The sequence below is a fragment of the Herpailurus yagouaroundi genome, unplaced genomic scaffold (genome assembly GCF_014898765.1).
Source record: "Herpailurus yagouaroundi ecotype Mexico unplaced genomic scaffold, PumYag 203, whole genome shotgun sequence".
Taxonomy (NCBI): Eukaryota; Metazoa; Chordata; class Mammalia; order Carnivora; family Felidae; genus Herpailurus; species Herpailurus yagouaroundi.
The window spans coordinates 29,796,905-29,820,515 of NW_024412434.1; the positions used below are offsets into that span (position 1 = coordinate 29,796,905).

At 47.7% G+C, this 23,611-nt stretch overlaps 1 protein-coding gene across 1 annotated transcript; it reads right to left on the reverse strand.

The window, feature by feature from the left end:
* Window positions 1-9,874: 9,874 nt before the first annotated feature.
* Window positions 9,875-15,817, reverse strand: UCN3 (urocortin 3). The gene is made up of 2 exons (XM_040451544.1): window positions 15,444-15,817; window positions 9,875-10,791 (listed from the first exon to the last, which is right to left on the reverse strand). The coding sequence occupies exon 2, from the start codon at window positions 10,783-10,785 to the stop codon at window positions 10,282-10,284; it is 504 nt and encodes a 167-aa protein (XP_040307478.1). The 5' UTR covers window positions 10,786-10,791; window positions 15,444-15,817; the 3' UTR covers window positions 9,875-10,281.
* Window positions 15,818-23,611: the final 7,794 nt, after the last annotated feature.

The window sequence follows — 23,611 nt, forward strand, 5'->3', positions numbered from 1 at the left end:
AGTGTGGCCAGCAGAGCCCTGCATCAGACCCAGTTGAGAGGTTTGGGGGAAAAAATGCATAATCTTGAGCTTCGCTGTGGACTTGCTGGATGAGAATCCCTGGGGACTGGAGAGGGCATGATGACCCAAGAGTTTGAAGTTAAACAAAAAACAAAAAACACGTAATGGAATTCATTTTTGGTACTAAATTATCCCACTTTCAAACCAGCTATAACTCAAAATGGAAAAAATAGCTATAAATGCAGTTAAACCATCAGCCACTTTTTTTTTTATAATCCAAGATATTTAGTCTGCCTAATTGTTGGAAGGTGAACTAGATACTGCAAAGTCTTCCTCTTGAGCTGATGGTAGTTTCCAGGTGCCTCCATCAGCTGTGGTGTTTACCTTACAGCCCTGGTCCTCCTGTGTCCTCTCTTGGCCTCAGCGTGGTCAGGGCTTTTGGTTCGGGCAGATACTCTGAGGGTAATAGATGCCAAAGCCTTGGCTGAAGGCGTAAAGGCGAGTGTCCTATTGAGAGGTTTGCCAAACTGCTGCATTACCATCTCCTTGCCTATGCCAAGACCCAGAATGGCCCCTCCACCTTTACTGGTTTCCTGGTAGATGCTTTTAGGTACTGACCTCACCGCCCTGGGATGTGGCCTTCAAGAGCTCCATTCGCACGATAGACCGTTTTGCCTGCTTTCCGTTCACACGTTGCCACCACGGAGGCCAGTGAGCACAATTTGGTGGAAATGATGTCTCCACACCTTAAGACATGCCTGTCTGTCAAGATACGGTTTTCCCCAGCCCAGCCATCGGGGAGTTTTTGCTCAGTCCTCATGTCTCTGAGCATTTGGCTGGATCCGCTTCGGACTCTACTTCCGAGGCCCCCTGCCAAGGGCTGAGTCTCCACTGATACTAAAACGACTTCGTACTAGAGTTCCCTTTGGACCCCGAGGCTTGTTAATCCTAAGATGTACCAACACTTCAGCATAGTAACAGGGAAAGGAATACGATTCTCATTCCTATATCTCTGACTTGCTGTGATCAAATATTTGGAGGAAAGTAAAAAAGAAAACTCTTTTCTACAAAGAAAGGACTGATTCGGTGTGGTCTGTGGTCACTTTCACCAAATCCAACATAGACCAACAGTGGGTTGTGTGGCTCTGTATTTAAGGGTGAAAGAAAGCCTTCAATACTTGAAGGATCCCTCTGCCAATATCCAAATTTACGGGGCTCCATTTTTCAACCAACCTATGTATCCAATATGCTCTCTTATTAAGTAGTAAATAAAGATATTTGATGACCTAAATATAATGGATAGTCCACATACCGGTGAGTTTTAGGATTAGGTCTCCTAAGATGTAGTCATCAAAATGCAAATACTAGTCTCTAAACTTTTTTTTTTTTTAATAAAGTTTATCACCAAATGGTACAGCGTAAGTCGTGGCATTGTTACAACTATGTGATTTTGAAATGTATACCTCCCCACATCTTAAAATCCCCGCCTTGAATACAGTTACTTCTCAAGGTCCTTGCCAGTCCCAAGATTTTGTGAGTCTAAGATTTGATTCACTTGTGATGCCACATGCCTCCATATGCCATACGTGATATTAGATTTACCAGGTACTTGTATTATTCATGTTTCCTCGCCATTCATTAAACATTCATTTTTTTCTTTCTTTTCGTGACACAACATTCAAACTTGACTCATTAGCATCATGTTTCCGCCACTTCCTGGACACTGAAAAAACCATAGAACATTTCCACTCAGTTACCATCCGCCTGTCTTTTGTGTATTGTTGCCTTATATTGTAGGGCCGTGTGTATTTTATTTTATTTATTATTTATTTATTTTTAATATGAAATTTATTGTCACATTGGTTTCCATACAACACCCAGTGCTCATCCCAACAGGTGCCCTCCTCCGTGCCCATCACCCACCCACTCTCCCCTCCCTCCCACCCCCCATCACTGCCGTATGTATTTTAAACCTTACAAGGCATGGACTATCATTGCTGCTGTTTTAAACTGGATGTCTGCTTAGATTTACCTTCCTAGTTACCATCTGGTACTGTTCATTTCTCCTTGTGTTACCAAACTTCCACCTAGGATCATTTTCCTTCTGGCAAAAGACCTGCCCTTGGAAATTCTTTCGATGTGGATCCCGGGTTGAGAGGGGATGATATTTACCTCTTCTTCCTCAAAGAGGGAGATCACCTGAAATCCTGACATGTGGTCTCGAGGCAAGGACTCTTATTCATCTGTGTATCTACAGTGCCAGGCACAGAGTAGGTACTCCCATACTTATTAAGTTGAGAAGTGCCAGGAGATGACCTTATTTCCTACTTTGCTGAAATCACATCCATCTGGTTCTTAACTTCTTCCATTCCTCTTCGTACACTTGAACTTGTTTTGAATCTGCACATACCCAGAGGAATAGCTCTCCATTGCAAGGACATCTGTCATTTTTGTACCTTCTCTTGACTCCTCCCTTCTAGAAGACCTCACTCCTTCAGTCCCCTTTGTATATTCGGTCTCTTTCTCCACTGATTTTGTTGTTGTTGTTCTTTTCCTTACTTGTATGTCCAGGTCTCTTCCTTCAAAACATCAATCCCTTTTTCTAGATTCTACTTCCCCCATAACATACTCTCACATCTTTCCGCTCTGCCAGGCTTCTCAAAGGAATATATACATATGATGCCTGCATGCCGTCTTCTCACTCCTCAGCAGTTGTAAGCTGTCTCCCCCACCTTTCTACTGACACCTTTATCTTGAAGATCACTGATTGTACCTCACTTATCAAACGTAGACCTTCTCAGCCTTCAGATTTCTTTACCCTAAGTGTTTTGGTTACTCCTTTTCCTTGAAACTTTTCCTTTGGCTCCTGGGGTTCTACTTGGTTCTCCTGCTACATCTGGCCTCTCTGTATCTCCTCTTCCACCTGGTCTCGCCCTGTTGGAGATGCCCTTGGCGTTCTTCTCTGGCCCTTGGTTATCTCATCCACAACCACATTAGCTCCATGAAAACCCTAAACATTCCTTCTCTCAAGGTTTGTGCTGAAACTTCTGACTGCTTGCTGGACCTGTCTTCTCAGATGTCTTATCTACACTTAAATTTAACTTCTTCCGAGAAAACGTTACCATTTTCCTCAAAAAGAAATCTGCTCCTCCCTTAGTGTTCTCTGTCTTGTGCATTGACGTCATCTTCCCAGGTTCTAAACAACACCGTCCTTTCTGACTATTTTCTTGCTCCCTACATAGCCTGAGTCCTCTCAATTCTATCATGTTCCCAGGATCCATTGCCTTCCCGCTCTTCCCAATGAAAACATCATGGCTCAGGCCATCACATCCTCTTCCCAGGGCCAGCACACTAGCGTCCAAAGGCTCTTCTGCCTTTCCCTTTGTCTTCCTCACCCATCCCACACACCACTCTGACGACATCCTAAAGCACAGCTGAGGTTATTTTGCCCCTTGGCTCAGAGCATTAGTGATCCCCGTTGTCTTAGGTATGAAGTCTAAATCCCTGCACATGGTGGGCGGGGCCTGTCCCCATGAGTCCCAACTTGTATTTCCAGTCCCAGCCAGACTGGAGCATTCCCTGCTTCCCAGCACGTGTTTTTCTCCTCTGCCTTTGCTCCTTCTCGCCGCTCTTTCTTACTTCTCTCTGTGACCGTGTGATATAACGCCTACTGCAAACCCAGTTCTTCTGTTCCTCAGAGCTTCTTGGGCGTCCATTTACTCCCACCCCAGGATTAGGGATAGGTGGGATATGCTGTGAAATCTCTCACTGTGTTGGAAATATTGTAGTAAATACTTATTAGTGAAATAGAGGTATTTTTGTGTGCGCATATCCTACATAGAGCTTTGAACTTGTATTAGACTTTTACTATTTAATGTACATGCGTTGTTTCTCTCTCCAGACACCAGAGGGCACTAGTGGCATGCTTAACTAACCCCTCAGTTCCTGTAATTTTTGGGGTGTTTTGGACATTTGTATGTGTGTGCATGTGTGCATATTCTCACACTCAGAAAAGACCATTCAGAGGTTTTCTTTTGCTTTTAAAAATTAGTGATCTACTAAAATGAAGATCTAAAACCTAATTGTTTCCTAAACTTTTAAGGTCAGCTTACAATTTCTAAGTTTAGCAAATGTAAATACTTACTTTTGAAGGGAATACACATAAATTTGTGGTTCCCTTTGCAATCTTAGATGGCTGCTCTTAAATATTTTAGATTGCATCGACAAATCTATTCCGTTTTCTTTTAAGGATTCTGTCCCACAAACTTTTGCAAGTACTCTAAGTAATTCTAAAAATCTAATTGGTGAAACTATAAATGTGCTGATTAGGTGCATGCAAGTGTTTCACACCTTATGAACTGGTGCGATTTCGATTTAAGATCACAAATGTAAATTATTCACTCGGTTCACATATTTTAAAATTGGAATTGTAAGCCCAAAAATGTTTCCCTTAGGCCACGTACCGTTAACTATCACAAAAACTGTACTTTAAATTCTAGGTATGCACAGATTTCTTGTAGCAAGAACGTTACTACGTTATTTGATTGACTCATTCACTAGTTATTTACTGGCCATCTACCATGTGCTACTTACCATTCTGATCACCAGGGATACAACATTGAACAAAACAAAAATAATCCCTTCCCTCAAGGCGTTTATATGGTAGTGAAGGTGGGGGGTGAAAGACAATAAACACGGCATTAAATTATTTTGGGTGTTAGAAGATGACAGGTACAACTGGGAAAAAATAAGCCATGGTAAGGGGCTCTCGAGAGGAGGGCGGTCACTTGAGGCCTCAGTGAGAAAGAGGCATTTGACAAAGACTTGGAGGAAGGGACGTGGAGAATGCAGATTATCTGGAGCAAAAGCGTTCTCCAGGAAAAGGAACCAGCAAAGAAGATTTAGAGGAGTGGCCGGTGGGGCAGGAGGGAGATGGAGTATGGCGTCCTGAAAGGCTGGAAAATGGTGTCTGAAGGCATTAGTGGTCCACTGGGTGAAATGATGCTTACAGGTCAAGAAGGAGGAGGGCTGTCCCTTGACCATTGAATTTAGCAACATGGAGGTCTTGGCTGACCTGGATGGCCAGTTTCAGTGGAATGGGAGGGATGGAAACCTGATAAATGTGGGTTTTATGGAGAATGAGAGACACTTATTCTGCCCAAAGACGATTTGCCATAAAAGGAGCAGAGTCATAGGCAACAGCCTGGCAGGGGTGGCAGGTCAAGGTTGATTTGGGGTTTGTTTCTGATGCAGGCAAAGTGAAGTGGGTTTGTGTGCCAATGTGAGTGGTGCGGTGGGGGAGGTAACGCGGATGATGTGGGGGAAAGAAAGGGAAGTTGTCGGATCAAGGAGGCAAAAGGGGACGGGAGCTTCATGCGTGACACAGGATTGTCCCTGACACGGGGGCACGGGTGGTGCATCCAACTTAGAGAAGAAGGCGGAGTGTGTGAATAGTGTCGCTCTGGGTGGGTGAATGTGGTGATGGGATTTGTGAAATTCTGCTTCAGAAGCATCTGATTTTCTTACTGACATGAAAAGCAAGGTCACCAGCTGAGGTTGGATACGGGGAGGAGATAGTTGAGGTTTGAGGAGAGAAGAAGACGAGTGGGAGCCTAAGGGAACGCGATGTCCTCACGACACAGCAGGAAGAGCTCGCCAGGATTGTAAAGTGACAGCACTGACCGTGTGTGCGCACGGGCGTGCGTGCGTGTGTGTGTGTGTGTGTGTGTGTGTGTGTGTGTGTGTGTTTGAAGCTGCGTTCAGCTTCGGGTGCAGCGGCAGAGTAGTGGAGTGTTCGAATTCACCAGGGTTTAATCAATAAGGCAAAGCAAAAGCAGAGCACGGGAATTGCAGGGGTCCACAAGGGAACCATGATTGGTCACAGCATTTACACTGGCAAAGGGTGAAGAGAAGTTTTGAGGATTGATGGATTATTGGTCTCGGTGTGGCCGAAAGATGGTTGGAGTTGGCATCCTGGAAAGAGCAAGCTGGGAAGATAGGAGGGGTGGTCGGACAGCTTGGGATTCAATGACTAAGTCGTTAAGGGGAGCAGAAGCGACGCCCAGGAAGCTGGATGGGTCCTCGAACGTGTGTTGAAATCGTGAAGGCGGGAGTGGTGTCAGGAGACTGATGAGCTAAAATGATCAGGAAATGAGGTGCACTGACCCAGGTGTTGGTGAATGGTAGCAACAGTGGAGGGCAGTGAGTGGGGTGATCATCTGATGACCGAAGGTCCAGGCGGGGAGCAATGGCTTAGGGAGGAAACAGGGAGAATTATTCCCTGGGACGAAACGTGTATCTTTAAGAAAACACTGTGTCATCCCATAGATTCGAGGTTTCCTTCCAAGATACTTTTTTTTGTCTTTTGCCTTCTCGGCTTACTGAGGCTTCTTAGTGACATCCACCAGGCTGTGGCAGGTTCTAACCAACGTGCTCAACCCTGGGGATAGTGGATGATGGGAACTTCAGTAGTTAAAGAACAAGGTGGGATCATTATTCGTACCCTTGAAACTAATATAATGACATCATGGGGTATGTCAATTATACCTCAGTACATTTTTTTTTTTAAAGAAGAAATTGTTCCATAGCCCATATGTAGATTAATGTCAGATTGAACTTCATCTATAATTCTTTCTTTTTTTTTTTAAGTTTATTTATTTATTTTGAGAGAGACAGAGCTAGCAAGAGCAGCGGAGGGGCAGAGAGAGAGGGAGAGAAAAGGAATCCCAAGCAGGCTGTGTACCATCAGCACAGAGCCCGATGCAGGCCTTGAACTCATGAACCGTGAGACCATGACCTGAGCCAAAATCAAGAGTCAGTTACTCAACCAACTGAGCTACCCACGTGGCCTCATCCATAATCCAATGGTAGCTAGTAGCTATACCATTGGACCAGATTTCATATTTCTTTGGCTCCTAATATATGTAACTCTCTTTTTAGCTTAATACTACGTACTTGTGAACTTGTACATCTGCCATTTCTTAGAATTATATAAAACACTGGATTCTGGGTAGCACTCAGCTTTCCCTGATTATTTTTGGTCACAGCTTCCAAAGTCATTCCACTGTTACAAAGCAGGCCCCTTTGCTGGCTGTTGGTGTTTGTTTTCAGATTTCTTGCGAGGTAAAACATTTAGAAGCCACATCATCCATTCGCTGGTCTTGTCTCCTTTGAGGAGTTTCACTTGACTTGAGCCTTCTTTTGTTTTATTATTTTTTTTAATAATTTTTTTTAATGTTTATTTTTGAGAGAGAGAGAGAGAGCACAAGCAGGGGAGGGGCAGAGAGAGAGGGAGACACAGAATCTGAAGCAGTCTCCAGGCTCTGAGCGGTCAGCACAGAGCCTGACGTGGGGTTTGAACTCACGAACCGCGAGATCATGACCTGAGCCGAAGTCGGACGCTTAACTGACTGAGCCACCCCCGCGTCTCAAGGCTTGTTTTATTTTCAAAAGAGAGTTTTGGAGTGCCTGGGTGGCTCAGTCAGTTAAGTGTCTGACTTCTGCTCAGGTCATGATCTCACGGTTCGTGAGTTCAAACCCCACGTTGGGCTCTGTGCTGACAGCTCAGAGCCTGGAGCCTGCTTCAGATTCTGTGTCTCCCTCTCTCTCTGCCCCTCCCCCACTCGTACTCTGTCTATCAAAAATAAATAAATAAATAAATAAATAAATAAATAAATAAATAAATAAATAAAGACTTTCAACTACTTTTTCAAGGGAGCTCAAACCAACATGAAGAATCTGGCGGAAATTGTGTTGAGAATTTTCACTGATGTGAACTCATCGTTATCACCCCGTAAAACTACTTCCAAATTTTTCCTGTGAACCTCGTACACCTTTGCATTCCCCACAACTTTTTCTAAATCTTTTCTGTGGTGTGATTTGCTTTCCTGATCATGAGGGATTGATACTAGTGATGCATGAGTCGTACTGATCCTTGACAAGGAAAGATCACCGATCCCTGTGGTGGTATCCATCCCACGGTCTCTCTGTGGATACAGCCAAAGCATTATTATAATTATGATCGTTATTTTCATTTAAATCCACTTCAGAGGAGGGGCCTTGGTGCTAACTCTTCTGATCGTTAGAAAGTCCGTTGACCTTCATAGGATAACTTACCGTCTTTATTTTCTGGTTTTTAAAAAATGTATTTCTACAAAGTTCTGTCAAAGGTGGCAGGTGGAGCGGTGGCCATCTGTGGGTGTGGCCGTTGGCTTTCTAGCGCGTGACCATGAACTCCGCTCTGGCCGGGGCTGCACTCAGGTCAGAGGCTCCGCCTCGGGAGCTCAGACAGAGAATGCTGGACACGCTCCTGCACAAACCCGCCCTTTCCCACTGTCGCTGGGGCGGGTTATGGCAAATTTCTAGTCAGTTAACTGCACTTATGCTCACATTTAACTCCTGGGGAAGGCTCAGAACGCACCTGCTGGGGACATAATAATCCCAAATCCGAGTGAATGCCTGTGCTGCTTCCCGGTGGCTTGCACGCCCGTGGGTCGCTGAGGTTCGCGCCAGCTTTGTGAGGCAGGGGCTTGGCTGGCGTCTTTATGCCCCTGGTGCGTGGGAAGGTTCAGCTCTGCATGCAGGGGCAAGTGGAGGCATCGTGGCCACTTCCCAGCCGGGGAAACTTGGGCAGGTGCCCTCGCTCCTCCAAGCCTCTGTCTTCCCTCCCCCCCAAAGGTAAATTTTAGCTTTACCAGCTGGTGGTATATTTACAAAAAGAGAAAAAGCACTCTGGTTTTTGCAAGGACCTGTGTCTTTACCACCCTCTTGATAGGAGCTTTTGTAATGCATCTACTATGATTTAAAAAAAAAAAAAACAAATCGGGTCCAGACAAGAGCCAGCAGTGACACTGAGCCTGCCTGCATTGTGATGCCAGCTCCAGCTTTTTTTTTTTTTTTTTAATTTTTAAATATTTACTTAGTTTGGGGAGAGAGAGTGGGGGGGAGGGGCAGAGAGAGAGAGGGAGACACAGAATCCAAAGCAGGTTCCAGGCTCCCAGCCGTCAGCACAGAGCCTGATGTGGGGCTTGGCTTGAACTCACAACCCGGGCGATCACGACCAGATCCGAAGTCAGACGCCCAACCCACTGAGCCACCCGGGCGCCCCACCCGCTCCAACTTTTACGTTCTAGTTTTAGGTTGTTCATGAAACTAAAAATGTGGCCCCCTGCTTGATTTTTTCATCAACCAAGTTCGTCCCGTTTCCTGTCCTTTTGTGTGAACAGAATATGCATTATCAGACCAAAAATAAATAAAGTGCAAATTTAAAAATCCTCAAAATGGAGAAAATAATATCTACCTTAAAATATACTTGTGAGAAATCGATGAGATCACGTTCATGAAGCAGGGTTCCCGGGGCATCGGCACGGGGAGTGGAAGGATTTGCTCGGGGCCACGTAGTGAGGAGACCCTAGACTCCCGTGTGGGTATTCTGAGTCTCAGGCTACGATTCTTTCTGCTCTGCCATGGGGCTTTTCCAGGATGGAAAGAGTCAGCTGGACTCTTACTGCGGGTCTGATAAACACCTGCTAACGGCCTAGCGGCCCCATGCCCAGCCATGGAGGTGTTTGGGGTGTCATGAAAGCTCTCTCCCCAGCAACCCCGTGCCCATTCTAGAGCAGATGCCAGGTGGTGCCTCTTGGGTAGGAGCAGACCCCGGAGACGGCTCTAGCTTGAGCCACGGCTGGCAGGGTCCTGCCGGCTTGGCCTTTCCAAGCCCTTCCCTACCCCCTCCTAGGACCACCAAAAACCGCTCTGTCCCCGGAGAGATGGGGAATGGACTCATCAGCTACCTCCCTCATTCACCTCCCCTTTTGCACGCTCAGAGGTGTGAAGGCCGCTGGCTGAAGGAAGAGGAACTCAAGCCAGCCCAGGGTTGCAGAAGCCATTGGTTTTAATGGGGGAGAGAGGGAAGGGAAGGGGCCCTAAGTCAGGACAGTGAGCGGTGCGACGCCTCTCCTGGCTGGGCTGGTGTGCGGGGCGTGGAGGAGGAGCGTGGAGAGTGGGACCTCAGGACCTTTGTCTCCCGTCACGGGGAAGGAGGAAGGAGAGTTCAAATGTAGGGAGAGGGGTTACGGGCCTCCCGTCTGTGCAGGGTGGCAATGCCGTTCTTCTGTGTCTGTGTGCAGGGGAGGAGGGAGCTGGCTGGGGGTGGAGGAGGAGCAGAGGGGGCGAGCAGTGAAGCAGCGTGGAGAGCTGGACCCATCCCTCAATATACGGAGCAGCTGGCCCGACCTCCGCCCCTGCCCTTAACCGTGCGCTTCCTCCCGCCAGCCTCTGCTCCTACTTCTTCCGGCCAATCTGTGCCATCAGGTGCGCGTTGGCAGCCGCCTTGGCCTGCAAGTTCTTGGCCTTGGCGATGTTGAAGAGGATGTTCATGATGTTGGTGGGGACGTCGAGGGACAGAGTGAACTTGGTGCGCCGATCACTCTTGGCCTTGTCCTGGGACGGCCTTCCCCTAGGCTGCGCCGGGGACAGGTGTTTGTACCGGCCACTTCCGGCCCCGCCACCACCCCCGGAGCTGGGGAAGGTCCTCTTCTTCTTGTCCTCGTCCTCCTGCACCCGCTCCTCGTTCTCTCCTGAGGATAGGTCTTGGCTGGGCAGGTAGAGGAAGCTTCTCTTGCTCAGCAGCGGTGCGTCCCCCAGCGGGCTCTGCTTGGCCTCCGGCAGGGCTGTGTTGATACAGCTGACCAAGGACTTGGCTTTGTAGAACTTCTGGGGGAGGCCTGGCCTGGGGGCCCCCGGGAGCAGCAGCAGCAGCAGCAGGAAGTGGGCTGGCTTCAGCATCTCTCCCTGGAGTAGAAAACAGGGACGTGGGGCAGGGGTGTGAGAAGGGCTTGAAGCTCTGAAGGGCAGAGGTGAACATTCACTAGGGCTTGGTTACTAGTCACCAGTGGTTCTCGGAGTGTGGTCTCCAGACCAGCATCATCACTGGGATATTCGTTAGAAATGCAAACGATTCTCAAGTCTTGCCCCAGAACTACTAGATCAGAAAGTCTGGCGCCAGCCCCGTGGGTTGGAATAAACCCTTCAGGTGATCTCTGATGGCTCAGAGTACGATCTCACGGGTCGTGAGTTCGAGCCCCACGTCGGGCTCGGTGCTGACAGCATGGACCCCGCTCAGGATTCTCTCTCTCCCTCTCTCTCTCTGCCCCTCACCCCCTCAAAAATAAATAAATAAACACTTAAAATTTTAAAAAGAAAGGAAACAAAAAAAAAAACCCCTATATTTAGTGTATGGAGCAGGTGTGGCAATGGAAGTGTCCAGCTCAGGGGCCCTCCTGTAACCCGGACTGTTCTGGTCTGAAGCCATCATGGTGGTTGGGCCCCTGAGCAACAGTGCTGGGCGAGAACTTAAGCTGCTTTCTCCGGCAACGGAGAAGGGCTCACGCGGGGCCGTTCCCGCCCTCTGCCCAGCCTCTTGTGCAACAATAGCTCACAGCGTGTCGGAAGGCGATCAGAATTTGGGTTGTGTGTGGTCACCGTGCCTTAGGAACATGGTGAAGTGGGTAGAATTTACCTCCTGTGTCCTAGAACCAAGCCCAGCCCACACCCCGGCCCCCGTGGCCTCGCCTGGCCGCACTCTCTCCAGCTCTGAAGTAAGGACAGGAGGTTCCTTTACTCTACCGTCACCTTCATGCGTGAGAAAGAGACGCGAGGTCAAGGGGTGGGGTTTCATCTACTCACCCCCAGAGGAAGGGCTTCTGGCCATCCTACACACCCGATGTGCTGATACCCATACGTACTCCCGTATGTACTGCTGGACCATCCCAGGAAGCGCAAAGAGTAAAAGGCTGCCCTCTTCACTTTGGTTGCTTGACCTGAACTTGGAGTTTCTTTTCTTTTTTGTTAAATGTTTATTTATTTATTTTTGGGAGACAGAGAGAGAGAGGCAGACAGAGAATCCCAAGGAGGCTCCACACTGTCAGTGCAGAGCCCAACGTGGGGCTGAAACTCACCAACCATGCGATCGTGACCTGAGCCACAATCAAGAGTCAGATGCTGGGGTGCCTGGGTGGCGCAGTCGGTTAAGCGTCCGACTTCAGCCAGGTCACGATCTCGCGGTCCGGGAGTTCGAGCCCCGCGTCGGGCTCTGGGCTGATGGCTCGGAGCCTGGAGCCTGTTTCCGATTCTGTGTCTCCCTCTCTCTCTGCCCCTCCCCTGTTCATGCTCTGTCTCTCTCTGTCCCAAAAATAAATAAACGTTGAAAAAAAAAAAAAAAAAGAGATGCTTAAGCGACTGAGCCATCCACGTGCCCCTGGAGTTTATTTTCTGTCTAAGACATCCTTGGCTCCCATAAAAGGAAGCAAGAAAGATGTGGTTAACTATGGAACTTTGGGGGGACTGCTGTCATTAAGGTAGTTTTTAGTAAGTAAGAAAAGTTGGATAAATAAATCAACACGGGGGTCCTTCTGGGCATCGAGAAGTGCTAGGCTAGCATACGATCATTCCGTTTTCTGTGGTTACAGGCAGAGGTGAGAGGGGCTGGCAGTCCCATGCTGAGTTCTAGCCTCAACTCTGCAAATCATTGTCACCATGACCTTGAGCAGGTCATTTCCCAGAAAATGAGTGGGAATGAATGAACGCACTCCCACTTCCCGACTTCTTTACTCTGTGAATGGACGAGGCTAGAACAGACCCTTAAATACCTGAGCCTTGTTCTGTCTCTAAAGGAGAATCTTGTAAGCCCTCGCTCTCTCACTTACCCTAGACACACACACACTGACCTGGCAAGTTTTCTCTAGAAGCCTGCTGTTTTCTCACACACTCCACATTGCACCTACTGCCTTCTTCTTCTTCTTCCCCCCCCCTTCTTAAGAGACCAGGTTGCTTTATTTGTTTGTTCATTTCTTTTTAAATCATAAAAATTTTGAGTTTATCAAAACAGTTATGAAAAAAACAAACAAACCGTGATCCTTTATAAAATCCCAGTGCATGAACTAACTACATCTGGGCATGTACGTGGCAGTGTGCAGTGAAGTCAACACAGACTTGGGAGTTAGAGAGACACAGGTTCCAATCCACCTCGTCCTGGTTTGCCTGAGGACCGTGGGCAGATTGTTGAACCCCGGTGCATTTCAATTTCCTCATCTGATACATGGCGATAGCAATGATTGCCTCATAAAGCTTATGTGGAAGATTAAATTGAGGCAGATTAGCTCTTGCTGTAGCCAGATACTTAGTAGAGGAGACTGTTTACACATAAATAATCTCCGGGTCCTAATAGGATAAGATTCAGTTCACGCACGACCATTTCAGAAGTGATATCCATATCTATATATTTCTATCTCTATCTGTCTACACCTACATCCACACATGCCAGCTGATTTGAGCCAGTAATTTGATCCTGCAGACCGCTGTCTTTATTGTGGTGTATTTCTGGCTTTTAGTTTTTGGTTGTTATACCACTCTCTCCATCCTAGCCCCGCGGCCTCCTCTTGCCTTGAACGCAATCTAGGCGCCATCGGTAGGTTTGGGATGAGGCATCTCTAACACCCTCGTAGAGGACACTGATGCTGCGGGTCCCTGGACCACGTGGTGAGAACCAGCTTTCTTGGTGTCCTGATCCTCCCGGGCGCTCCTTAGAATTGCACGCCAAACGCCCGGAGAACTTTTTCCGGGGGGTGTAATGTGTTCGATAACCAGACTTTCGGCTTTGTTGTCTACTGAGGGTCCAGTTCGTTCTTCTGGGTAAACATCGTACGGAATCGTGGCGTTAGCCGCCCTGCACCTTGCAGGCGCCTTAAGGCTTTGGAGCAGTTTCTAAGGGCTTGTAAGACCTACAGGATTTAAAGACTCAAAAGCCAGTTCACAGAGAAAGGGGTGACGCTGGAAGGGAAGCTATAGCGAGAGCTTTGTTTGGGGTCGGCAGGAGAGAAGCTCTCCACAGGGAAGAGCCCTCCTTCGCTCCCCAGTAACGTCTGATTCCTTAGCAAGTCTCCCCTCTTAACGCTCCCCAGAATCCTTTGCCACCGCCCCTGGTGACACAACACACAGGTTCGAGATCTCCCTGCCGCCTGCTGTGAAAACAGCACTACCCCTGGAGTTAGATTCTAGGGGGCAAAGCTCTACCTCTGTGTTTTTCTGGATCATTCTGTCGGGATCTAGCAGTACTTTTCTAGGTGCTTCTCAGAGATGTCGCAGAGTCACGCCTGGGGACGTGAGGCAGTGAGGGACCTGTGAGAGCAGAGCACCCCCAGGGGGAAGGGACCCCAGGGCGACCAAGACCGGAGCTGAAGCCAGAGGCAAACGCACCGGTGGCCCCGTGCTGACCCCTCCTCCAGCCCCCTCCTCCAGCCCCTTTCTGCAGCCCCCTTCTCCAGACTCTTCTCCAGCTGTGAGGAAGGCAGAAGGACTCCCTGTCCCACCGCATCCATCTGCAAACCCTGACAAGGAGTTGAATTTAAGAAACATTTTCTAAAACGGTGGCTGTGGCATCTAGGGGAACTTGATGTGTTCCAGCAGGTGTTATGGTAATGAGCGCTTCTCCTCTGGGAGAAGAGGTCTCCTAGGGGAGACCCTTACGAGTGTGGGTCACACCGATTCCCACAGACGTCCAAGCAATCCGCCCTTAGAGGGGCTGTGAGGGCTTCTACTCGGGGCAGCCAGGAGAAGAGCAGTTGCAGATAGCATGTCCCTGACAGTACTCTCATTCATCTTGTTTAATCCGTTCTCAGAACTGTGCAGGGGCCGGCCCCCCGCGGCCCCCTCCCCCCCCCCCCCCCCCGGTGTACGCTCGATTGCTGTGTTTGAGGAGAAAGTCACAAGCAGCATTTCTCAGAGAACTTGGACATTAACTGGGGACATCAAACACCCGTCCTCATGTTTCCTCCCCCTCACAGGTGGCACCAAGTCATTACAGACTAATCGGTCCCCTTCCTCTAGTGTCCCGGCTTGGCAAGGCAGAAAGGACTCCAGGCTTTGAAGGCAAGGGACCCGGGTTCAAAATCACCCTCATGCTCCCACTTGCCCGGGGTGACTCACTTAGCCTCTCGGTCTCCACATCCTCCACGTCTCCAGGCAGGAGACGTCGCCTGCCTGGCAGGTGTGCAGAGAGGAAGCAGGACGCACAGCAGCCCCTGCTCCCGCAGCCCGTGGGGAGTTACAGCCCCCAGTTGCTATTCCCAACCATCTCCCCACTTGGAAACACGATTTTCTTGCTCACGGCTGAACCCTGTTCAGAAAAATACACTTGCAAGAACCCGTTCTGCCTCCAATCTGTTACCTTTGCCAAGCAGGTCTCTCTGGGCCAAAAAGGGAGGGCAGATTTCTCCTCACCTAAAGCGCAGACGGTGCTGTTGAGCACGGGGCTGCCTGGGGCTGGTGCCCAGGGACACCTGCAGCCTTGGTCTCTCGCCCCCGTCCAGTGCCCGGCACCTCCTGCCTCGTGTAGGGCCAGCAGGCTCACTCGTCCCTCATGGACACATCCCCAGCCGAAATCTTACCTGTGAGTGGCCTTCCCTCCGCAGTGGAAATGCTCAGTGAGGGGGGGGGGCAGCCGCTTCAGGACCAGGAGATCTGCCCCAGAAACATCCCCCCTGAACTTCTGTCCCGGCTGGGGTCACTGCTCTTTCTTTCCTTGTATTGTTCCCAAGGGGGCCGTGATCGTCCCTCTCTATGGAAACCACTCCACTCCCTCGTGCATATATATAAAAGTGACAGATCACGGGGTGGGTTGTAATTCCAGACGTGGTGTCTACACTGGGATGCGATTTCTTTTAAAATACGACCGAACCAGCTGTCCGCGTCATGGAGATGACAGGCACTCTGTATCCTTGACCCCTCCCACACACCTTCCACCGGTCCTCCCCCTTCCCACTTCCCCTCCTGCCCTAGCAACGTGCTCATTGATAAAAAGAAGGAAAAAAAAATACTCTGTTAAATTGAGAACAGCTCCTTTGAAGAGTTTTATCAGGGATCTTAGTTCTTCCTGATTTCAGCCTTCCTTGCATCCTTGTCAGGCTGCCCTTCCTTTTGGAAATCCGGACGCAGGACCGGCTCTGAAAGCAGACAAACTGACTTGAAGTTCATCTTTTCACTTGTAGTTCTGGTGGGTTCTGAGACGCACTGTTATCTCTGGTGACTCACAGACCTTTCTAAGTTTGTGTCCATCAAAGGGCACATCGGGAGACGGGCACAGTGTACCTAGAGCTTCTGAGGGGAAATCATTTGAATTTTACCCATTTTTTTTTTTCATCTGTTCATCCAACACTTTTGAGCATCTGCTATCCTAGCAGTTATTGGCAGGAGCCTGAGGAACTGGAAGAAGTCGAGAACCCTGTTCTTACAGGCACCACAGTAGAGACAGATATGTAAAAACAGTCTAATCTCAGCATCGCCAATACCATAGTACTGAAGGGAGCATGCCTGTGCTGGAGACTCGACACAGGTAACTCACACAAGGAGAGGAGGACAGAGGTTCCGACAGGAAGGAGGTTTGGGAGGGAGAGAGCCTGCGAAGAGAAGGATTGAGGACATGGGAGGCAGGCAGGCAGGTGCTGAGTCAGGAGGCTGGCTTCACCCTGGGAGGTAAGGAACACCCAGGCGAGAGGTTTTCGACTTCATTCCAAATGTATCAGCAAAGATATGGGGACCTGTAGGCAGGTAACCTCCTTGTTTCACAGGTAAGGACACCGAGGACAGAGTCACGGTGAGCATCTGAGTCTCATGTGGGCTGAACCATTTGGAAGGGCCATGCAAGACCCAGGCTGTGTCCGGACCTCTGGATAAGACCACACCTTCCCCTCCTAGACGGGCATTCCCGCCTCCTGAAGTTCCTCTAGATGAAAGGTAAGTGGACTTCTGGAACTATCCAAACGTTTTAATGCTCACGGGTATTTTGTGGCACAAAAGGAAAGCCCTTGTGGGGAAGAAAGCCAAACCCTCCACAGCCTCAGCCTTGGTTGTAGACACGTAGAATTGGACCTCACTCGGTTCCTGCTTCTGGAGCTGCCTGGCTGGGCTTCTCCTGAGATCAGCAGCGACGTGAAACTAGAGATCTGAATCCAACTCATTCATTCACTTGTCTGTTCGTTCATATATTCGTCTTCGGGAGAGATCTTATTTCTCCCCATTTCAGATAATTAGGCAGTAATGGAATTTGTGTAGGCTGAGGGGTAGACAGTTAGAAGCCTGAGTTTAACCCCCCTTTCTGCCCTTCCAAGCTCTGGGATACCAGAGAAGCAGTCTTGTGAAGAAGATACCAAACACTGCTACCCCGAGAGCCGTGGGGATTCTCAGCCTTGGCACTATTGACATTTTGAGCCACATGATGTTGTGGGGGCCGTCCTGAGCCTTGTAAGATGTTTGCAGTATCCCTCTACCTTTGAGACTTCAGAGCATACCCTCCCTTGCCCAGCTGTGACAACCAAAACTGTCCCCAGCTATGTCCCCCAGGGGCAAAATGACCCCCATCTGAGAACCACGGCCAAGAATATGGGATTTAGAAGGAGATGCAATGAACATTGGCTGCTGCTTCTTCATATTCTTCTTCTTCTTCTCCTCCTCCTCCTCCTCCTCCTCCTCCTCCTCCTCCTCCTCCTTTTTTCTGCCCATCTGCTCTCTCCTCTCAACTTCTTGCAAAATCTCTCCACCTGAGACCAAAGCCACAGAAGCCCGTGGAGCCTCTTGGTGTCAGCGGCTAGTGGCCGTCCTTGAGCGCACCATCCCCTCTCCAAACAGACGTGGGCCTATAGGTTCCCCCTGGCCCATCTGGGTTGGCTTTGGGGTTGGCTGATTGCTCCTGTGAACTCTCAGCCTGGGACTAAGAGTGTCCCACGTGGGGTCCACGTAGCCCTGAGCGGTGGCTGAGCCTGTTGTCCTGAAGATGCTTTTCTTAGAGCAGTCTATTTGCTTTACAACTGCAACAATGCTTCTGACTGCATCTGCTGGAGGCTTGGAGAGAGGCTTGGACAGAAAAAAAAGCCAACTGGTGAGCAAAAGCCCCCAGGGTGTCCTTTCTAGCAAACAGTGGTTTCCCTTCGGTCCCTCTGCTAGAGGCCACGCGTGGCTCTGTGCTACGCTTGAGCTTTTCTCTGGCCTTGGTGAGCTATTAGTATCTCCCATGAATTCAGCAACAGAATGTTGTTTAGGGGTATAAATCCTCTAGCATGTGGAGGCCTGAGTGGAAAGAAAATGCTGATCGGTTTCATATTCGAATAGAAATGCCTTATACTGGGGCACCTGGGTGGCTCCGTCAGGTGTCCGACTTCGGCTCAGGTCATGATCTCAATGGTTCATGAGTACGAGCCCCGCGTCGGGCTCTGTGCTGATAGCTCAGAGCCTGGAGCCTGCTTCGGATTCTGTGTCCCGCTCTCTCTCTGCCCCACCCCGGCTTGTGATCTGTCTCTCACTGTCATTCAGAAATGAATAAACCTTAAAAAAATTTAAAAAAAAAAGCAAGAAATGCCTTATATTTATAAAGCTCATTTCTCCAAAGTGCTCAGAGCGGTTACATAGGATAGCATAGTTTCTCAATGTCTGTGCTAGGCAGTAAAAGAAAAAGGACAGGAAGAGGAATTAGGGAATTTCCAGAATACTTGATTTACAGGGGAGAGGTTTTACCTTGGCATCAGGAAAGAGCGTTTTCCCTTCTGCCTTGGCTGCCTGCGTGGCTGTTTCATAGGGACTGTCACATTCTCTGCTCTTTTGTTTCCCGTTTTATGAAAGGTGGTTAGCGTGCCTTCGCCATTTTCTTAATAAGGTTGACGACAAGATAGCGTTCCTAAGAACTTGATGACGTTTTACAGGATCGCAGAATATTATTGTCAGCCTGACTTTCCAAATCTCCCCTTATTTTTCCTGATTCTCAGTTTTCCTCGACTCCTCAGTGTCTGGCAGGTGTGGGTTAATCTCCCATTGTGTTTGTGAGTTTGTCAATTTCTTCTTGTACGTCTGTCCCTTTTGGAGTGTTGGGTACATACAAGCGGTCCCTTTCATCATTTTACTGTCAACCAGTTCATGCCAAAGAATGCCTCTTGTCTTGAAGCCTGTTCTGCTTGGGATCAACATAGCTACTCCAGTTTTCTGTTGGATAACATTTGCTTGGTGCATGTTTTCCGGACTTTTCTTTGTCAACATTTTTATTTTTATTTTTTTGTAAATGGTACATATCTAAATTTTAAAATCTAACCTCATAACCTCTGTACTAACAAGGTCTTTAATACACTTACACTAATAGTGATTACGGGTATATTTGGATTTTTTTCTGCTGTCTTACTTCGGGCTTTCTGTTTGCCCTGGGTTTCCCCCCTTTTATCCTATTCATTTCTGTTTTTCCTTATCTGTGTTCTGCTCAATTAATTCTTCATTTTCATTTTTCCCTCTATTAGTTTATAATGTAAGCATTCAAAGCCACAATGTTTCCTCAAATCACTGCTTTCCCTACATCCCACAAAAAACGAACAGCCCACTTTTAATCTGGTGAAATCATTCTATCTGTTGAGGAGGGGAGACCCTTGCTTTGACCCATGTTTCTTGCAACACACAGGACTGATTTAATTGCGGATGGTTAGTATTTCTGCAATAATGGCTGACTGATCACACGGTGGTCATTTCCAGTCTTTTCTGATGGAGGTTCTGCAGCACCTCCTCCGAGCATCTATCACAAATCATTTTCATTTTGTATCCATCTTGAAACCAGAAGCAGTGGAAACAGGTGGGGAAAGTTCTGGCTCGTCTCCGTATCCAAGCACTGTGGTGATTTGTCAGACGTTTTATGGTCCTCTCTACCGGACTTTTGGTAGCTGGTTGATTCATAGAGCAAAGCTCCTGGGGGCCACAGGCAAGATGCAGGTGCCTCTGTCAAGGCCACGTGGAACAAAGAATCAAAAGCTTTCTGTTTCCCCGAGGAAGGATAGGACACGTGCCTTCTTGGATAGTCTTGTGTACCTGTTCCACTGCTATCTTCCCAAACTCAGTGGTCTGTGGTCTGTTTACTTGGTCGATGAGGTAATCAATACCACCAGATCCACTTAGAAGATATAAGTTTTCTGTCATGACAAGGGAAATGAGACCTCTTCCAAACTTGCACACAAAGCAATCGAGTGGGCAGCGTGCTCCCAGAGAGGGGTCCAGGTCTGTGCGCCCCCCATCTCCGTGGAAGCACAGTCCATAGTGAGGGTGGCCCAGCACCCACCCTTCCTCCAAGTGCGGTAGATGCACCTTTGCCATTTCTTTGCCTAGATTTGGAACCTCTGTCTACGTGCCTGCAGGTTAAGCAGGTACAATGCCCCATCAGTTAGCTAATCAATGAATGAGGAATAAAACCAGCATATTCCCATCTGCTGTAGATTCGAATCCATTTCCCTTGGCAAGCCCAGGCCTTGGAGCTGGCTGTGGTTAACACCAAGCTCTTCGCTGATGGTAACTCCTGCTTGAATGGAGCTGCCTTAATGTGTTTTCTCTGTGAGGCACATCACCGCATTCTTGCTCTTAGGGACATGAGACAGCACTTCACATCTACACTTGGGGGCCATTTTAGACAGCAGAATCACCAACAAAAAGCCCGGAAATGCTAAAACGCAGCAGTAAATGTGAAAAGGGCACTCCTTGGCCGTATGGGAACTGAATGCAGAAGGCACAGTGTCGCCTTGCTCAACCTTAGATGGGAACGTGTGTGTTGGGTGACTAATTTTTCACCGCTCTGTACAAGCACGTACCTGAATGATCCCGCGTTAATTTTGGAGTGTTTTATATTCTTAATTTTTTTAATGTTTATTTATTATTGAGAGACAGAGAGAGACAGAGCGTGAGCAGGGGAGGAACAGAGAGAGAGGGAGACACAGAATCCAAAGCAGGCTCCAGGCTCCAAGCTGTCAGCACAGAGCCCAATGCGGGGCTTGAACTCACAAACCATGAGATCATGACCTGAGCCAAAGTCGGACACCCAACCGACCAAGCCACCCAGGCACCCCTGGAGTGTTTTATATTCTTTTATGAGCTGGTCAGTCAGATGCAACTGTATGAGCAGGCACAGGAAAGATTCAGGGAAATGAAGTTTATTATACCCGAAGGTCCTGCAGGCATGAGGCAAGGCCACCATGCGGGGCCACTTGGGGAAGCAGCAGGGTGGTCAGGAGACAGAAGACAGGAGCAAGGGGAGCACTTAGCCACAGACTTTTCTGGGGTTTCTGCAGGAAAAGAAAGACAGAGCAGAGCAAACAGGTTAGGACAGGCTCATGTGAACAATTCAGCAGGCTCTGCGCTGTAGGGCTGTCCCTGAATGCCCGGCTCTTGGCCCTGGGATGACAAAAGGAGAAGAACATTGCCTCCTGGGTCGCACAGGCCACATACAGGGGTCTGGCTCAGGACTGGGCAGTTTGCAGACCACAGGTCTGCAAATATATATATATATATATATATATATATATATATATTATGTGTGTGTGTATATATATATGTGTGTACACACACATATATATACACACACACACATAATATACATACACACACACATACACACACACACATATATGTACACACACACATAATGTACATACACACACACACACACACATATATACACACACACATACACACATATATATTCTTTTTTATTTTTTTTATTTTTTATTTTTATTTTATTTTTATTTTTTTAGAGAGAGACTATGAGCAGGTGAGAGGGGCAGAGAGAGAGGGAGAGAGAGAATCCCAAGCAGACTCCACACTCAGTGCAGAGCCCAACACGGGGCTTGATCCCATGACCCTGGGACCATGACCTGAGCCAAAATCAAGAGTTGGTTGCTCAACCAACTGAGCTACCCAGGCACCCCTACTCTTTTATATATATTATATACATTATAATATATATAATACAATAAGCAAACTGCACTATATCTGTGAATAACAAGGATCCACAGCATGTGGTGAATGAACGAATGAAAACCAGAAGCCAAAAGCATGACTCAAACTTTTTCTTTGGTAACAAGTTCCCTTTACTTTTTTGCCTCTCTTCTGGTGTAACAGAAAGAATATAAGAAATATAAGAACTTTTGACTTGGGGCGCCTGGGTGGCGCAGTCGGTTAAGCGTCCGACTTCAGCCAGGTCACGATCTCGCACTCCGTGAGTTCAAGCCCCGCGTCAGGCTCTGGGCTGATGGCTCAGAGCCTGGAGCCTGTTTCCGATTCTGTGTCTCCCTCTCTCTCTGCCCCTCCCCCGTTCATGCTTTGTCTCTCTCTGTCCCAAAATAAATAAAAAACGTTGAAAAATAAATAAATAAATAAATAAATAAATAAATAAATAAATAAATAAATAGAACTTTTGACTTGGGCAAGATGGCAGACTGCAAGAACCCAAAACTTTCAACTAGGACCAAAGAGAAATTCTGGATAAAAATACATCATTTAAGGTGTACCTGGGTGGCTCAGTTGGTTAAGTGTCTGACTCTTGATTTCAGCTCAGGTCATGATCCTGGAGTCGTGGGATCCAGCCCCATGTCAGGCTCTGCACGGAGTGTGGAGTCTGCTTGAGATTCTGTCTCTCTCCCTTTGCCCCTTTCCCCACTTGCATTCTCTCTCTCTCTCTCTCTCTCTCTCTCTCTCTCTCAAAAATAAAATTTAAAAAATGCATTTGTGAACTCATAAGGAAGAAGGGGAGTAGGGGAGGGTCCTCCGGCACCAGAACACAAGGGAACTAAAAATCAAAGTTACAAACACAGAAACTGATGCCATGTTTGCCCCAGGGGAAGATTGCTGGCCATAGGAGTCAGGGACATTGATTTTCACATCTACATGGGATCAGGGGAGAGCGTCTTGGACCTTTGCAGGGTTAGTTGTTAGAACTGAGACCACTTCCCCCCATCCTCTGGCAAAAAGCTCTCTGTGGGAGCCAAAGATAAATCAGTGTGGAAATGAAAAGAACTTTAAAATGTCTCAAGTATAAAATTGGCTCCTTGTGAGAACTGAATGGCTTGGTGAAATTAAGATATTTGGTTATAATGGTAGAATTCTCCCCCTGGGATTTGAAACATTGTGCTAAATAGTCAACACCTCTGACGGTGTATAATGAGAGTTTCTTAGCATAATCTTTCTGAGAAAACTTGTCCCAGCTCTCTAGCTCTGTACTGTCCCGTATGGGAGCCGCTAGCCATGTGTGGCTATGGAGCTCTTGAAATGTGATTAATCTCCATCGAGGTGGCTCTGAGTATAACACAGACTTAGTACAGAAAGGTATCAAGGTCTCCTTAATAATTTTTTATATACTTCTGTGTCGAAATGATAATAGTTCGATGTATTGGGTTAAGTAAAGTATATGATTCAAATTAATTTCACTTAGTTCTTAGTTCTTTTTCCCTTTAAAAATTTGGTTACTGATCATACCCACCATGTTGGGTTCAGTGATAATTACATGAGATAATGCATGTTAACACCTAGCTCAGCACCTAGCCTAAGAAAGGTGCTTATAAGATGTAAATTTCCTCCATTTCTTCTCGGCAACTGAAATAAAAAGCCTATTAACTGAAGTCAATAATGTCACCATGCATGAGGGGACAAATCTCTTCATACTCTTGTCAGCTTTGAATATTAATGTTATAAAGATGTTTTTCTTGTTTGTTTTAATGTGCTTTTCTTCATATTAATGAGGCTGAACCTTTTCCCAACACTGCTGGTGGTA